Raw genomic sequence first — 14613 nt, forward strand, 5'->3', positions numbered from 1 at the left:
ATTGATCAATAATAAATTAATAAGTAAACATTCCTTATCATAACAAAATAATTAGAAAACAAATATTCAATAATAGAATATATAGCATTCATCCTAATCAATCAATAAAGTTAATTATTAAATCAAATACTGACTGCTGGTGTCAGAAATTGTCCCCTCAAATATAGACAGTGATATTCAGCAAGAATAATCAACATTGATTATAATAATCTATATCACTATCGATGGAGTTGTGAAGAGGCACGAGTTAGAAAATTAATAGCAGCAATCTATTATTATGACTTTAGAAGATAACGATTAGGGAGGAAAAGACTAATCGATATTCATGAGATAACTATATGTTATGTGTTGCGATTGGCATATAATGAAAAGAAGCAATCATGAGTAGACATTGGATATGTCTTTTGGGACGCAACCTATCATTGCGTTTTGCAAGATATAAGGAGGCGGGGGGATCCATCTTTTCTAATTATTCCAGGGAAATCTGCTCTATGTTGAGTGATTGCCATTGGCATTTTTAGTTGCATATACAAGAGGAAAGAAAGAGGGATAATATTGGCAACCATCGAATAGATTGGGAATTATTATATATGGTCTGTGCCATTGATCAGATCAGAACTGAACTGTTTTTAAGTTACAGGCAGTAACATCCTTGTCCTTAGTGGTATGTGTAACATCCTTGTCCTTAGTGGTATGTGTACGAACGGGTTTAGTATGTATAATATAGAAGGCTGCTGATGTTGCTATGCAGAATTTAATAATATTATGAATATTAATGATGACATAATAATTATAACTTACTGCAATATGGGTAACTGCTCTGCAGTAATATATATATTAAAAATATTTGAGAATAGATAAAGATATATGAATATATACAAAAAAAAATATATCTATATAACTATATATACACATATATAAAAACAGTGCTTTGATCAGAACAAATAAATCTGATACTATAAATCAGATTGAATTATCAATCCAATATCAGGGAAAAGATTATGTTATCATTAATTGGATTCATGTTAAGAGGGTTTGGTCTCCTAATCAATGTAGTTTAAGTCATAAGCAAGTTTGGGTTATCAATCCAATATCAGGGAAAAGATTATGTTATCATTAATTGGATTCATGTTAAGAGGGTTTGGTCTCCTAATCAATGTAGTTTAAGTCATAAGTATGTTGGGTTGGATTAATTATGGTTAAAACAGTCCTAAACCTAGTGTAGGACATTACAATAGGAGAGCAGGAACAACGGCCATCCATATTATAGTTATACAAGAAGTTCATATGAAGAAGTAAAAAGATTATTTTATACAGTTGGATATGAATAAGTAGTAGGATGCAGATTTGAATGAGATGTGCATTGATTTCCAAGACAGCAACATATACGTACCAAGTATCATCGATAAGGAGATAGATTGCAGACCTAGGAAGGAGTTGTATGGGAACATTACTTCAGATTTCGAGAAAAGAGTATGAACTCCTAGCTGATTCAAAAGAGAGCATGAACAGACAAATAGCAGATTAGATGAGAAGAATATAAGGAGTTTGAAATCATATTCATGACAAATTTATGATCAGTTTATATCAAATATAAGTAGTCTTATAACAGATTTGTAGTGAGGAATTTTATAGCAGAATTGTAAATTGTATCAGTTTATGGGAGATTTATGATCAGCATAAATCCATTGTCAAGTCAGAGAAAACTATCAAGTAAGTTCCATCTTCCAAAATTATTCTTAGCATTATGATTTAAATATTATTGTAAAATGTCTTTAGAATCAATGAAATTATATTTATAAATGTATAACAATTCTCACTTTAAGTTAGAATTGTTGTTTCAGGACTAAATCAAGGTAAACACCAAATGGGGACATTACAGAATGTACATACAAGGAATGCAAGTAGCATAAGAATCCATTTGAGCAATAGTAACCTCGAGTGGGGCTGGGAGGCCGAATGGCGAGTGTCATTTCATGCTTCTGGGCTTAATGGATAAGCTTGAGGCACCTTGTATGATCTCCCATGGTGCTTCGTAATGTGGAGTCGTCATTGGGTTAAGCCTTAAGGGAATCCACATGCACATTATGTTATCTACAAATGATGCCTAAATGTTCCTAACCCTAGTAGGAAAGATTGATCTTATATCTAACATGATCGAGGGGTCTCAATTAGGATCTAATTGGTAAATTTATACCTCTAACCATCTTACATTTCCAATTTGAATGGAATTTGTGATTTTTAGGGCAAAAACTAGGGCATTTACAAAAGGGGACATTACAAATGGTATCGGAACTTTGATCCTGCCATCTTCCAGAATAAAAATGAATCAATGAATCATTCTAGTGAATGAGGAGGAATGTAACAATATGTGTATTCATGTGTATGCTCCATGTTTGGTTTAGATGTGATGTATTTCCAGCATGTCTATCATGTTAGCACAAGTTGACATAACCAAGAGAATGAAAGAAACATGACTTGGTGTAGAACCTCCAATTCCTAAATTACATCGCAAGAAAGATCATAAATTCCCAAAGGTTGATTTGGGGATTCTCATATTGGTAGATGACTCAGTTTGAGAAAATTAAAATTGACATTGCTCAAGGACAAGCAATCTTGGGAAGGGCGGACTATCATGCCCCGTTAGGATTACATCCTTCACTTTCATGACCCAAGCTATAATACATTCGTTGTCATTAAATAAACTCAGAAAATTGTCTTACTCCATAAGACTTAACAATTTTCTGATCAGACCAAGACTAACAGTGAAGGAAGAAGGCGATCATTATTAATTTCTTTCTAATCTATAAAGCAGCGACTTCATACAGACTCTTATACCAGCGATCAAAGTATAAACTTTTGATATATGACAACGAATATGACAGCAACTATATATATATATATATATATATATCTGATATATGGCAGGCCTGCAATCCAGATTGCAGTGACCAGTCATTGATCTGTTTAGCAAACACAAGCAAGTGGTTTGTTATGAAGTAAGCTGATACAAAGAAAGGATACGATCTTGAGGAGTAATGTGATTTTAGTTAGTAACGATTCTCTAAATGACGTGATTTAGGATGAGGTGCAAATTAGTGAACAAACAATTAGTTCTGAAGAGGCATGTCCACTTTCCCAAGGGACGTCTCTCTCTCCATAAGACATTAAGTTATAACATGAAAGACCACAATGGGGAGAGAGGGGGAAATCAAGGAATAAGTTAGGAGGATGAGTGGATTAGAAAGAAGCTAGTAGTTTCAGACCTAAGAAGAATAGTTGCAGATTTATATATTGATCAGTATTGGGTATGATGCATAAAGCATAGACCCTGATATTGCTGATTTGCACTATTTGGTCTTCCTAGTAGGAATGTATGCAGATAATCTATGGCTTCTAATATATATAGATATGCATAATTAATGGTAATGAAGATTCCTTTAAAGTGTCAGTCAATCTGCTGTCCCTTTATGGAGGGGAGAATGCACATACAAGGAATGCAAGTAGCATAAGAATCCATTCAAGCAGTAGTAATTCCGAGTGGGGCTGGGAGGCTGAATGGCGAGTGCCATTTTGTGCTCCCGGGCTTGATGGATAGGCTTGAGGCACCTTGTATAATCTCCCATGGTGCTTCATAATATGGAGGAGTTATTGGGTTAACCCTTAAGGGAATCCACATGCACGTTATGTAAATCACAAATGATGACTAGATAATGTTCCCAACCCTAGTAGGAAAGATTGATTATATATCTAACATGATTGAGGGGTCTCAATTAGGATCTAATTGGTAAATTTATACCTATAACCATCTTACATTTTGTATTTGAATGGAATTTGTGATTTTTTAGGGCAAAAACTAGGGCATTTACAAAAGGGGACATTACATCAACAATGATATAACATTTCAAAGATCCTAGTCTTATATAGTAAAGCATATGTACATGGCTATTGGGTTGGTCAAGTCCAATAACGAAGTACAAGAATAACAATAATATTCTTCCCAGGCATCTGATCAATAATGAACTAGTATCATCCATGGATGTTTTTTTGAGAACACTTCTAATTTTGTTTATACCATGTTTACACATATCTAATTCTTGTTTAAATTTTTAGAGGTTATCTCCCCCTATAAAGTTTGACATGCCCCTATGTTTGATGCTGAAATGTTCAATTCATTTCAATAACATCATATTTTCTAAAGTTAAAGATGTGAAAAATCATGCTAAGACTTGTGGGTTAAGGGCCCACAATATGATCTTTGTTAGACTTAAGAAATCAAAGTTTTATATAACAAGAAAAATAAAATTACAAGATAAAAACAATAATCACAAACTTTGAAATGATTTATGAAAAATTATAGCATCACCTCTCCTTAATTCGTCCATTCTCTAATACTCCATATTCTTCCTTGTACACTTAATTATCAGTTGAGAGGAGGCTTAATATTGTCTTCTTGTTACCATGTTAGGGTTATCCCTTGATGGTTGTGTAGGTATTCCACTAGTTTTTTGGTAGATGTTTGATTGTTAAACCTAGCTGAGTAACACAAGAGATTGTAGCACCTAGTGTATTTGTTCTCATGTGTTCCTTCCAACAACATTATAGTTGGTAAGAATGTATACTCATATGTATGTTATTGTTTTTGCATTACAAAGTGTTCATTTATTTAGTTGTCCACTAATGTCTTGAGTAAAAACCTTGGGCATTACAATGGATACAAGCTAAGATAGGTTCACGGGTATAGTATATTTCTAGAATATGCCTCTTAAATATTTATTTTATGAATGAACATAAAAATAATATACTTCTATAATAATTTGTTGGGTGAATCTTTTGCAGATAAAGAATAATTTTCATTATTATTTGATTTTAAAATAAATTATAATAAATTTTTTACTTTCAAAGATTTGAAGAAATAAAGACAAATGGATAATAAACATGTGATCTCCTATTTAGAAAGAAAAGGAACTATGATTATTAGAAAAAGGCAGCATATAAATTATAACAGGAGTTACATTCATTTTAAAATGTGAGTCTATCATCCTTTTCCACCCTATTTTGTAAGTGATGTACTAAAAATATGTACTTATTTTGGTGAAATTTTTTCTCCTTGTCATCTCTAGGGTCTGCACTTTATAGGGTGAGTAGTTTAAGAAATATGAAAGGATGGTGAGAAGAAAATTTTCAAGTTTTGTAGCTCTATTTTGTAGGAAGGATGTATATGCCATAAATTATTGGACAGCATCGACTTGAAAAATACCCATTACTGATTCACTGTGGCACTGTCACCTTAGAAACAAGAAATACAATCTGTTTCACACCTGGCAAAATCACCTTAGGCTTAAACCACTCATAGTTTTGTGCTAGAACTTTAACAAGCCTACTAAAATCATTGACTCAAGCATAGATTGTTATATTCTTTATTCCATGGCAAGACCGAGATTTTCTTCAAGAGAAATTTCTAACCTGCAATGAAAACTCTCCTCCCATTAAGTAGATCAGTTGTTTCATTTGATCAACATAAACTTACATTGCATTAATTATATTTCTATGTACGTATTTCCCTTTTCTGAATTGAAAAGAGCACTCCTCTATAATGCACATCCTCCGGATAAGGTAAGGGCAGCAATAATCAAGTGGTCCAAGGATTCGAGATTTAGATTTGAGCATGTCAATACTTCATTCAAAGCTAATTTGTGAACATAAATTTGAAGGCATGACAAGGGACGTGACTAATTATAAGATCAAATCGTTCAACTTTTGTAAACAGCAATAAAAATAGGATGACATCTAAAGATTGTTTTGGAATCCAATGAATTCTGTTGGTGGAACAATATGTCATTCTCACAAGGATTCCCATTTCTTTTGTAGACTATAATAATTGTATTCAATGAAATAACGTTTCATTCATTTATGTGTTTAAACATTTGACAAGTGTCCAATTGATTTCCATGCTCGCATATATGTAAATAAGCTTATGGTGTATGCACTTATCATATGTTCTTATAGGAAAAACCATTATGATAATAGTTGTTCATATGTCTATCAACATATGATGCAACCAATAATAGTTATCCTCACGTCTATCATGTCAATCGAATATGTTTTCGGATGCCATCGAAAATGACAATTTGATACATTATCTTTTATGGTCATATAAAAAATCATCTAGTCCTAACAATTTGTTTCTTATAAAATTTAGAATTATAATTCGAAGTGTCTTATTAACATTTTCAACAAAAAATTCTTAAAAAATTTCTTCAAAAATTCATTCCTACATTTGTCAAGAGTTAGAAGGTCTACCAAAGATGTGGACGATTATAGTCCTTCACTATAATAAAATAATAATTGTATAATAAATTTTATTAATATTGTACTTTATTAAAAAATTTTAAATATCAATCCTCGTCATATTTTTTTTTGAAGTTGATTATATTGATTATGATTTGATACGGTAGACAAGTCATTAGTAATAGTGAATTAAATGTTTACTAAAATAGAATAACATAGCCACACAATTTAATTATATTATTATCTTGCTTTCACTCATAGTTATGATTATGACGTCAAGACCACTGGAATCTTCTTAAAGTGAGAATGACCATTCCAAGTGCTCAAGTTTTAGAAAATATTGGAAACCCTTGAAGCTATAAGATATATATAATATTTTATATATGTTTTGATGATAATATGAATGAATTATGTGGCTATGTTATTCAATTTATGATGTTGATTATTTATTTTAGATTCTTGTCAAATTGTATTATAATTGAATTATGTGGCTATATACAAGAACTTATCATGCTTTCACTTCTAGTGAACTTATCATCGACCGACCACACTTCCAAAAAGTCTACCAGTTAAGAGGATAGCCCGTTGCTCTCCTATACAAATGCTTACAACATCAATGATGTCCTTATTTATTAAAATAATATCTTTCTCTTTGTGTTATTAATGGTCATTTAAGTTGTTTCTAACTTCGCCTCTAGTTAACGATTATTTCTTTTAGAAACATCGTCTTTGGAACTCTATTTAAAGGAGTTTGTCTCCTTGATTAATTGAACAACATCGATTCTTTGAAATCCATATGCTTTTGCATCTATATTATGGTATTAGAGCAGAGATAATTTTTGAGATTTTTAGCTATTCTAAAAAATTTTAGAAATTTTTTTAGGAAAAATTTCAAAAGTTTTTCGAAGTGGTTTGTTTCCAGTTTGTGGATTTTTTGTTGCAAATCGCGTTACGTGTTTTTGCCCTCAATTCGTGTCTATTCTCCATGTGTTTTTACTCGATTTGGTTCATTCATGGCCGCCTAGGGTTTCTGCAATTTTCGACTAGGGTTTTGACCCTTCAGTTCAAGTCAAAATTTTATTCTGGTTGTAGACTATTGGTGGGTTTTTCGAGACCTCAACTGGGTCGTTGTCAGATTTTTCTGGGTGCATCGTTTTTCATGCCTCAATTTTTGAGCCGTCAGATTTGCATTCTGATTTCAGATTCTTGGTGGGTTTTTTGAGAGCTTTTATGAGTTGGTCTCAGATTTTTCTGGGTACCTCGTTTTTCATGCCTCGAAAAACGTGAAGATGGCTTATGGGCATCAATGTTTGTTTTGGTTTTTAATATTTTTTTACTTGAAAAAATATCTGATGGGTTTTAATATTTTCTTCCCTTAAAAAAATCTGTGGGTTTTAATAATTGTCCTAAAAAAGTATCTGTGGGTTTTAAAATATTTTTTGCCCTTGAAAAAAATCATGGAAGGGTTTATGATTTTTTCCTCAAAAATTGTACTTTGTTGCAGTCTGTTTTTAGTCGCACCTGGAGTTGTTGTGTGAACATCTGCACTAGTCTCTTGTTTGCAATCTATTTTCGGGCATCTTGCTCATCTGCAATAGTTTGGATTTTGGAGGGTTTTTCGATGTTTTTCTCAAAATCGTGACAACTGTTCTTGGTGCGTCTCTGGTTACAAGGAGGGACAGTTCTCCAACATTAGGTTGGACGGTTGGTGTTGGTTTGGGTATCTTCAGAAGTTTTGTAATTTCTGGGAGGGTTGGTGGTAGACTCGTTTCAAGTGGCAGAGTTAGTGGCAGACTCTTGTTTTCTATTGCAACGTGTTCTGAGAAGAAGGGGGCAACTTTCTCTGTTATTTCTCTTGGTAGTTAGAACGATGGCCATTAAGGGAGGGTATTAGAATAATATCTTTCTCTTTGTGTTATTAATGGTCATTTAAGTTGTTTCTAACTTCGCCTCTAGTTAACGATTGTTTCTTTTAGAAACATCGTCTTTGTAACTCTATTTAAAGGAGCTTTGTCTTCTTGATTAATTGAACAACATCAATTCTTTGAAATCCATATGCTTTTGCATTTGTATTATTATTCTCCTTTCAAACTTTAGCAAGGGAATGCTTACAATGTTCTCAATTGTAGGCACTGTTGTTGAACATTGTCATTGTTTTTGAAAAATTATTGCTCAAATAATTGGAGTCATCTATTCAATGATATACAACCATATATATAGAGATTACAAGACGATGTTCTAAATTAAGGACAAGTCGCTTAAGTGAAAACTAAAAAGCTAAAAAGCCAAATAAAGTTGAAAAACTTCAAACTAAAAAGCAAACTATGCGTTCTTATAAAAGAAGCAATAGTTGACTAATGCTAACTAAATGACCATTAATAGAACCACAAAAGAAGGTAACTGACTAAAATAATTAATTATTCTAATACCCTCCCTTATTGGTCATTGTATCAACTAAGTACCCGACAAAAGACACTGTAGATCTTTTGATCATACATGCAACGCAAAGAACACTCTGCTACTACGAAGACACTCCCAGGATTTGCAAAGCGTTAATGACCAAGAATAGCTGATTCTGGACGACTGATGTAACCCTCACACGCGAATTTGAGAGCTAAGTCACACAAATTACTGAAGCCTGAGATCATGATTTTGAGGAAAAATCAGCAAAGATCATGATTTTGAGGAAAAATCAGCAAACCCTTTTGCAGAAGAACACTGAGCATTGATAGCTCCAGCAACTCCAAAACAAATTGCAAGATACCATGGTTGCAGATGTTCGCCCCGACAACTCCAGGGGCAACCCAAACTTGACAAAAGCGTGATTTTTGTGGAAAAAAAACGTCAAACCTTGAAATAGGAACTCTCCAAAAAAGAATTCATGATTTTGAGGAGAAAATCGAAAAATCAAAAAATTTGAGGTTACAAATCATTGTTTTTGTGGAAAAAATGGTAAAACCTAACCAAAATCTTACGCGGACATCACGGATTATAGATGAGATAATTTTTAAGGGAAAATTATAAACCCTACTAACAATTTTTGAGGAAAAAATTGTGAAAACCCTAAAAGCGTCACGCAATCTTTGTGGATTACAAATGAGAATTTTTAAGGAAAAAATTATAAACCCTGCAAACAATTTTTTAAGAAAAAATCGTGAAAACCCTGGGCCCTGTAGAACAAAGTCTGACCTAAATCAATATGATTAAGGCAACGATATTCAAATATCGTCATCAAGCACTGTTTCCAGGTGTTGTTGCAGTTGTTGAATTTCTGACTGTGTTCCAACATGATGTTGGTCAAAGATGCCATCACGAAAATCGAGGTTGAACAAGGTCAACCTAGTGAAGGCATGAGACAGAAGAATTTAATTAAAAATCAGAATAGAAGTAGCTGCACAAAAATCTGAAACCTTCGAGTGGAATTCAAGGCACAAACCCCAATGTGCGAATTTTGAGGTTTGCTGAAAAATTCAGAAATTAAAATTTCTTGCAAATTTGAACTTTGTAATTTTTTTGAAAAAATCAGAAAAATAAAATAATTTGCAGAAAAAATATTGATTTTTTCTTTAAAAAATCAGTAAAAAAACAGCTGAACTGGCTCAAATCCCTAGAAAAAATTCTGCAGATAAAACAGAATTTTTTTGAAAAAAATATTCTGCACAAAATAATGTCTTTCTTTTTAATTAAAAAAACAATAAAAAATAACGATTTTTAAAAATAAAAAACCGTCTCAAATCCCAAGCAAAATTTCTGCAGATAAAACGGAATTTTTCTGAAAAAAATATTCTGCACAAAATAATGTCTCTTTTTTTTAATTTAAAAAACAGTAAAAAAGGACGATTTTTTAGAATAAAAAACTGTTAAAAAAAAGGGAAAACCCTAGCCGCCGGAAAAACCTCTGTTGCAAAACCCAGAAGGCCAAAAAACTCACTGAATAAAATGCTGAGCGTAGAAAACCCGACACAGGCGTCGCAGAAAATACCAAATCCACCCAAAAAATCTCGCAAATCGTGCAGTATTTAACCCACGAAAAACGCAACATAGAAACACATCGTAGGAAAATCGCGAATATTGCTGGAAAAAAATCGTGGAAGGCGCGAAATAAAGAAACCCAGATAAAAAAATCACAGAAGGATTATAGCGTGCGAAAAAGAATCGCAAAAATTCCCGTCGCCATCGCTAGGAATTTTTGCGACGGCACGGGAATTTTTGCGATTTAAAAAAATAAAAAACCGTAAAAAAAAGGGGAAAATCCTAGCCGCCGGAAAAACCTCTTTTGCAAAACCCAGAAAGGCTAAAAAACTCGCTGAATAAAATGCTGAGCGTAGAAAACCCGACACAGAGGCGTCGCAGAAAATACCAAATCCACCCAAAAAATTGCGCAAATCGTGCAGTATTTAACCCACGAAAAACGCAACATAGAAACACATCGTAGGAAAATCGCGAATATTGCTGGAAAAAAATCGTGGAAGGCGCGAAATAAAGAAACCCAGATAAAAAAATCACAGAAGGATTATCGCGTGCGAAAAAGAATCGCAAAAATTCCCGTCGCCGTCGCTAGGACAAGGAAAACAGGTCGCGGAAAAGACGTAGGCGTTGAAAATCCGTTGTAGAAAAAATCGCGAACAAAAATAGCCACGAAACCACCGGAAATTGCGAAAAATCAGCCACGAAAAACGCGAAAATCGCGCCAAAACAAGCTGGAAAAGGCGCACGTAGGGTTCCTACAAGAGCAATGACGAAAAACCCTCATGTTGCGCAGGACACAAAATTCTTGCTATTTTGGAACAAAAAGCCCAGGAAAATATGCACGGGAGGTTCAGAACAAACCCTTCTGCAAACGACGACCAAATAGAAGCTGCCACACAAAAACAAAGGCGGACCCGACGCTGAAAACCACTTCACAAAAAATTTCGAAAAATCCGAAACCAAGAATGCCTTGCCAAAAAAAATGCGAACCCTAGCATGAATTTGAACCAGACCTGCAAGAAAAGTTAATTCTTGGCCACGAAGTTTTCAGAAAAAAGCCAATTCGATTTTTCTGAAAAAAAAAACTTTCAAAAAACCCTTCGAAAATTTCTACAATTATTTTAATAAAAAAAATATTAAAAAAAATTCTGAAAAAAAAACCAGGTAGGAGGCTCAAATTTAAAATATTTGCCAAATCCTAAAGAAGCCCATCAACCCGCTCTGATACCATGAAAAATTATTGCTCAAATAACTGGAGTCATTTATTCAATGATATACAACCGTACATATAGAGATTACAAGACGATGTTCTAAATTAAGAATAAGTCGTTTAAGTGAAAACTAGAAAATTAAAAAGTCAAATAAAGCTGAAAAGCTTCAAACTAAAAAGCAAACTATGCGTTCTTATAAAAGAAGCAATAGTTGAATAACGACTAACTAAATGATCATTAATAGGACCACAAAAGAAGGTAATTGACTAAAAGAATTAATTATTCTAATAGATTTGACACAAATATTTTGTCACTAATACAATTTTGCAACCTTGTTGCTAGTGATTGACAAGAGGCTGCAAATGTCCTCCAAACTCCTATGCCCTCCTGAGTTGTCATCTTCTTCCTTAGGAGTTACCCTGAGGCGTGAGGTGTCACCTCATTCTTATACTTTTTGAAAAGTGAGTTGTCATCCTCCTATCCTTTTTGTATTTGCTCTAATTTATTGCATTTGTTGTTTACACATACTTGATGAATATAAACTCATTGCATTTTGAATGTACATCGTTTCCTTCGAGGCTTTTACGAACAACTAGGTTACTGTAAAAATGTTTTAAGTCGTTTTTCCCTTGGTGGAGTTTTCCATGAGCAAATCTGACACATAGTAGACAAGAAAGGATGCATATCATTTTCTAACTTCGAAACATATTCTTGTCTGTTTCTTCCTAAATGGTTTTAAACCGTCAAGCCTTGTTACTTAATTTGAAAACAAATTCTACACATAGAGGTGTTGTTCCTTTGTTACAAATACAACTTTATTGTGAATATGCATAAGAGGTGAACTTTTCTATGGGCTCAATCCCCCAAAATGTCTGAACAATTTTTTTTTTTTTTCCCACTATTTTTAGATGCAATTTATGATTTCTTGATGCAGTTTGCTAGGAGAAGTGAAAACAAATTGAAAAGAAAACATCTTCATGTGGATATAATAAGCAATCCTGTATTTTACTTGAAACGAGCATTTCTATATGCATTTAATTGGATCTAAAAATATAATAGGCTGCATCATAAACAGACTCGGCATTTATTAACATTTGAATAAACTGATATAAACAGTGTATGCATGCATATATTTTGTTTGCTACCTTTATGTTGAATACTTACATTCTCTCTACTGTCAAAGAATATTCTGAAAGTAGTATAGTTTCTTGGCATCTTGTTTGCACTTGATATCTAGTGTAATAAAGATATCAGTGGAAATCACTTAAAGAACTCCATATTGAAGACTTACTGGTTTGTAATTTTGTCTGTTAATCAGAGAATGCAGCTGAAGGTCATTCTAGAGTCCGTTACAAGGTTGTGGAATTCCCTGTGAATATACCTTCACAAAAGCCTCCACTGGATAAACCAAATCCCAAACAAGGAATTGGTAATTACCATATGATTTTTCCCGAGATTGAAAAATCTGAATTTTATATTTTATGACGATTTCAAAATTGATACTTCAATTTTGGGTCCAAAATGTTTAGTAATTGTATTTTATTTGAACAGGCTTACTGTCTTGGAGTAAAGATAGCCAATATTTGCTTACTCGCAATGACAATATGCCAACAGCACTTTGGATATGGGATATTTGTCGCCTTGAGCTTGCTGCACTACTAGTACACAAAGACCCTATTCGTGAAGCTGCCTGGGATCCTATATATCCCCGTGTGGCCATTTGTACAGGAAGCTCACATTTATACATGTGGACACCCTCTGGTGCCTGTTGTGTAAATGTTCCTTTGCCCCAGTTTCTTGTTTCGGACTTGAAATGGAACCCAGATGGAACATCCTTACTTCTTAAGGACCGTGAATCTCTATGTTGTACTTTTGTGCCTATGCTTCCAGATTTTAATGATGATGCAACAAGTGAAGAGTAAGTACTACTCAACTAGCCTGGAATAGTATGCATCCAGCAAGTGCATCCTTATGTGTTAACCTTCATCAAACTGCCCATAGCCTGTGTAATTTTAACTTGTTATTGACATGCTAATTCACACAACAGCAATGGTTTTCTCTCGTGAGTTTGTGGTTCTCGGTATAAGTTGACATTTGTTATTGAGTTGTAACACATGAAACTTGAACATTGACCACTACAAGATTCATTCATATGCTAAGATCTCAGTTACCAAAATCTACTTAAAAGCTTTAACTATGTAGTAAATGATTAGTTATTGCATTGCTCTAATTCGGCTTTTGATATGTGTTTTAACATGTTCCAATTTTATTGTCGCTCTTTCACTATAGATAGGAAGTACATTCAGACCACTTTTTATCATACTTGAGAAGTATTTAGTAATTTACCCATTTAATTGGTATTATTTGTTTTTTTTGTGCTTATGTTTTTGATTAAGGATCAAAGAGGTTTTGTGGGGACCCGAAACCTCTTACAATAAGTTTTGAAGGGCCTTGACATCCTTGGATTTTGCATGGATCCGGAACCCAAAGAAGAACGTTGCCATAAGATACAACATAGACAACCAGCAACCCAACCTCAACCTAACAACATAGAATAATCATTGAAGAACCAACTGAAAAAAGAAAGAGGCCGAAGCCATACACCAAGAAGCTCTGTCAAACATAACCATAGGGGTTTTCCAGGCACCCTCAACCTTAACAATGGGTTTTGGTAAGGCTCCCATAACCTTGATCTTGAGAATGATTAAAACTGAGTATATCATACCCTCCAAGATCTCCACCTCAATAGGAGATAAATGAAGGAAAACAATAAAAAGACTAGTTTCAGTTTCTAAACAGCCAAGTAATCTGACATCATCAGCCTTCCAACAACACCTCCCAGCATCAACCGCAACACCCAACTCCACCTTAATAGGAGAAAGGCCATCTCTAGCATCGACTATCTCCACCTTGAAAGAAGATAGGGCCACCTCTATAAGAGAAACCAAAGAAAACCAAGGATGCTGAGATAGAAGCATAAAGGCCAAAACCAAGGAGGCAATAAGGGAAAAACCAACAAAAGGGCCAACAAAGATAGATACAACCATAACATCCCACAAGGAAGGCACATCACACAACACCAGGGGGATAAAAACACTCAACCATCCCCTTAGAGACACTAAAATGAAAAAAAGGGTGAAGA

General features: G+C 33.8%; 1 protein-coding gene across 1 annotated transcript in view; it reads left to right on the forward strand.

The window, feature by feature from the left end:
* The window catches only part of LOC131062626 (uncharacterized), an 81839-nt gene extending 68162 nt beyond the window's left edge, over window positions 1-13677 (forward strand). Inside the window, exons 5-6 of the mRNA XM_057996332.2 lie at window positions 12790-12900; window positions 13023-13677. Of these exons, the coding sequence (XP_057852315.2) occupies window positions 12790-12900; window positions 13023-13393 (482 nt within the window). The 3' untranslated portion in view covers window positions 13394-13677. The remainder of the gene's footprint in view (window positions 1-12789; window positions 12901-13022) is intronic.
* Window positions 13678-14613: the final 936 nt, after the last annotated feature.

Source organism: Cryptomeria japonica, chromosome 6 (genome assembly GCF_030272615.1).
Source record: "Cryptomeria japonica chromosome 6, Sugi_1.0, whole genome shotgun sequence".
NCBI classification, from domain to species: domain Eukaryota; kingdom Viridiplantae; phylum Streptophyta; class Pinopsida; order Cupressales; family Cupressaceae; genus Cryptomeria; species Cryptomeria japonica.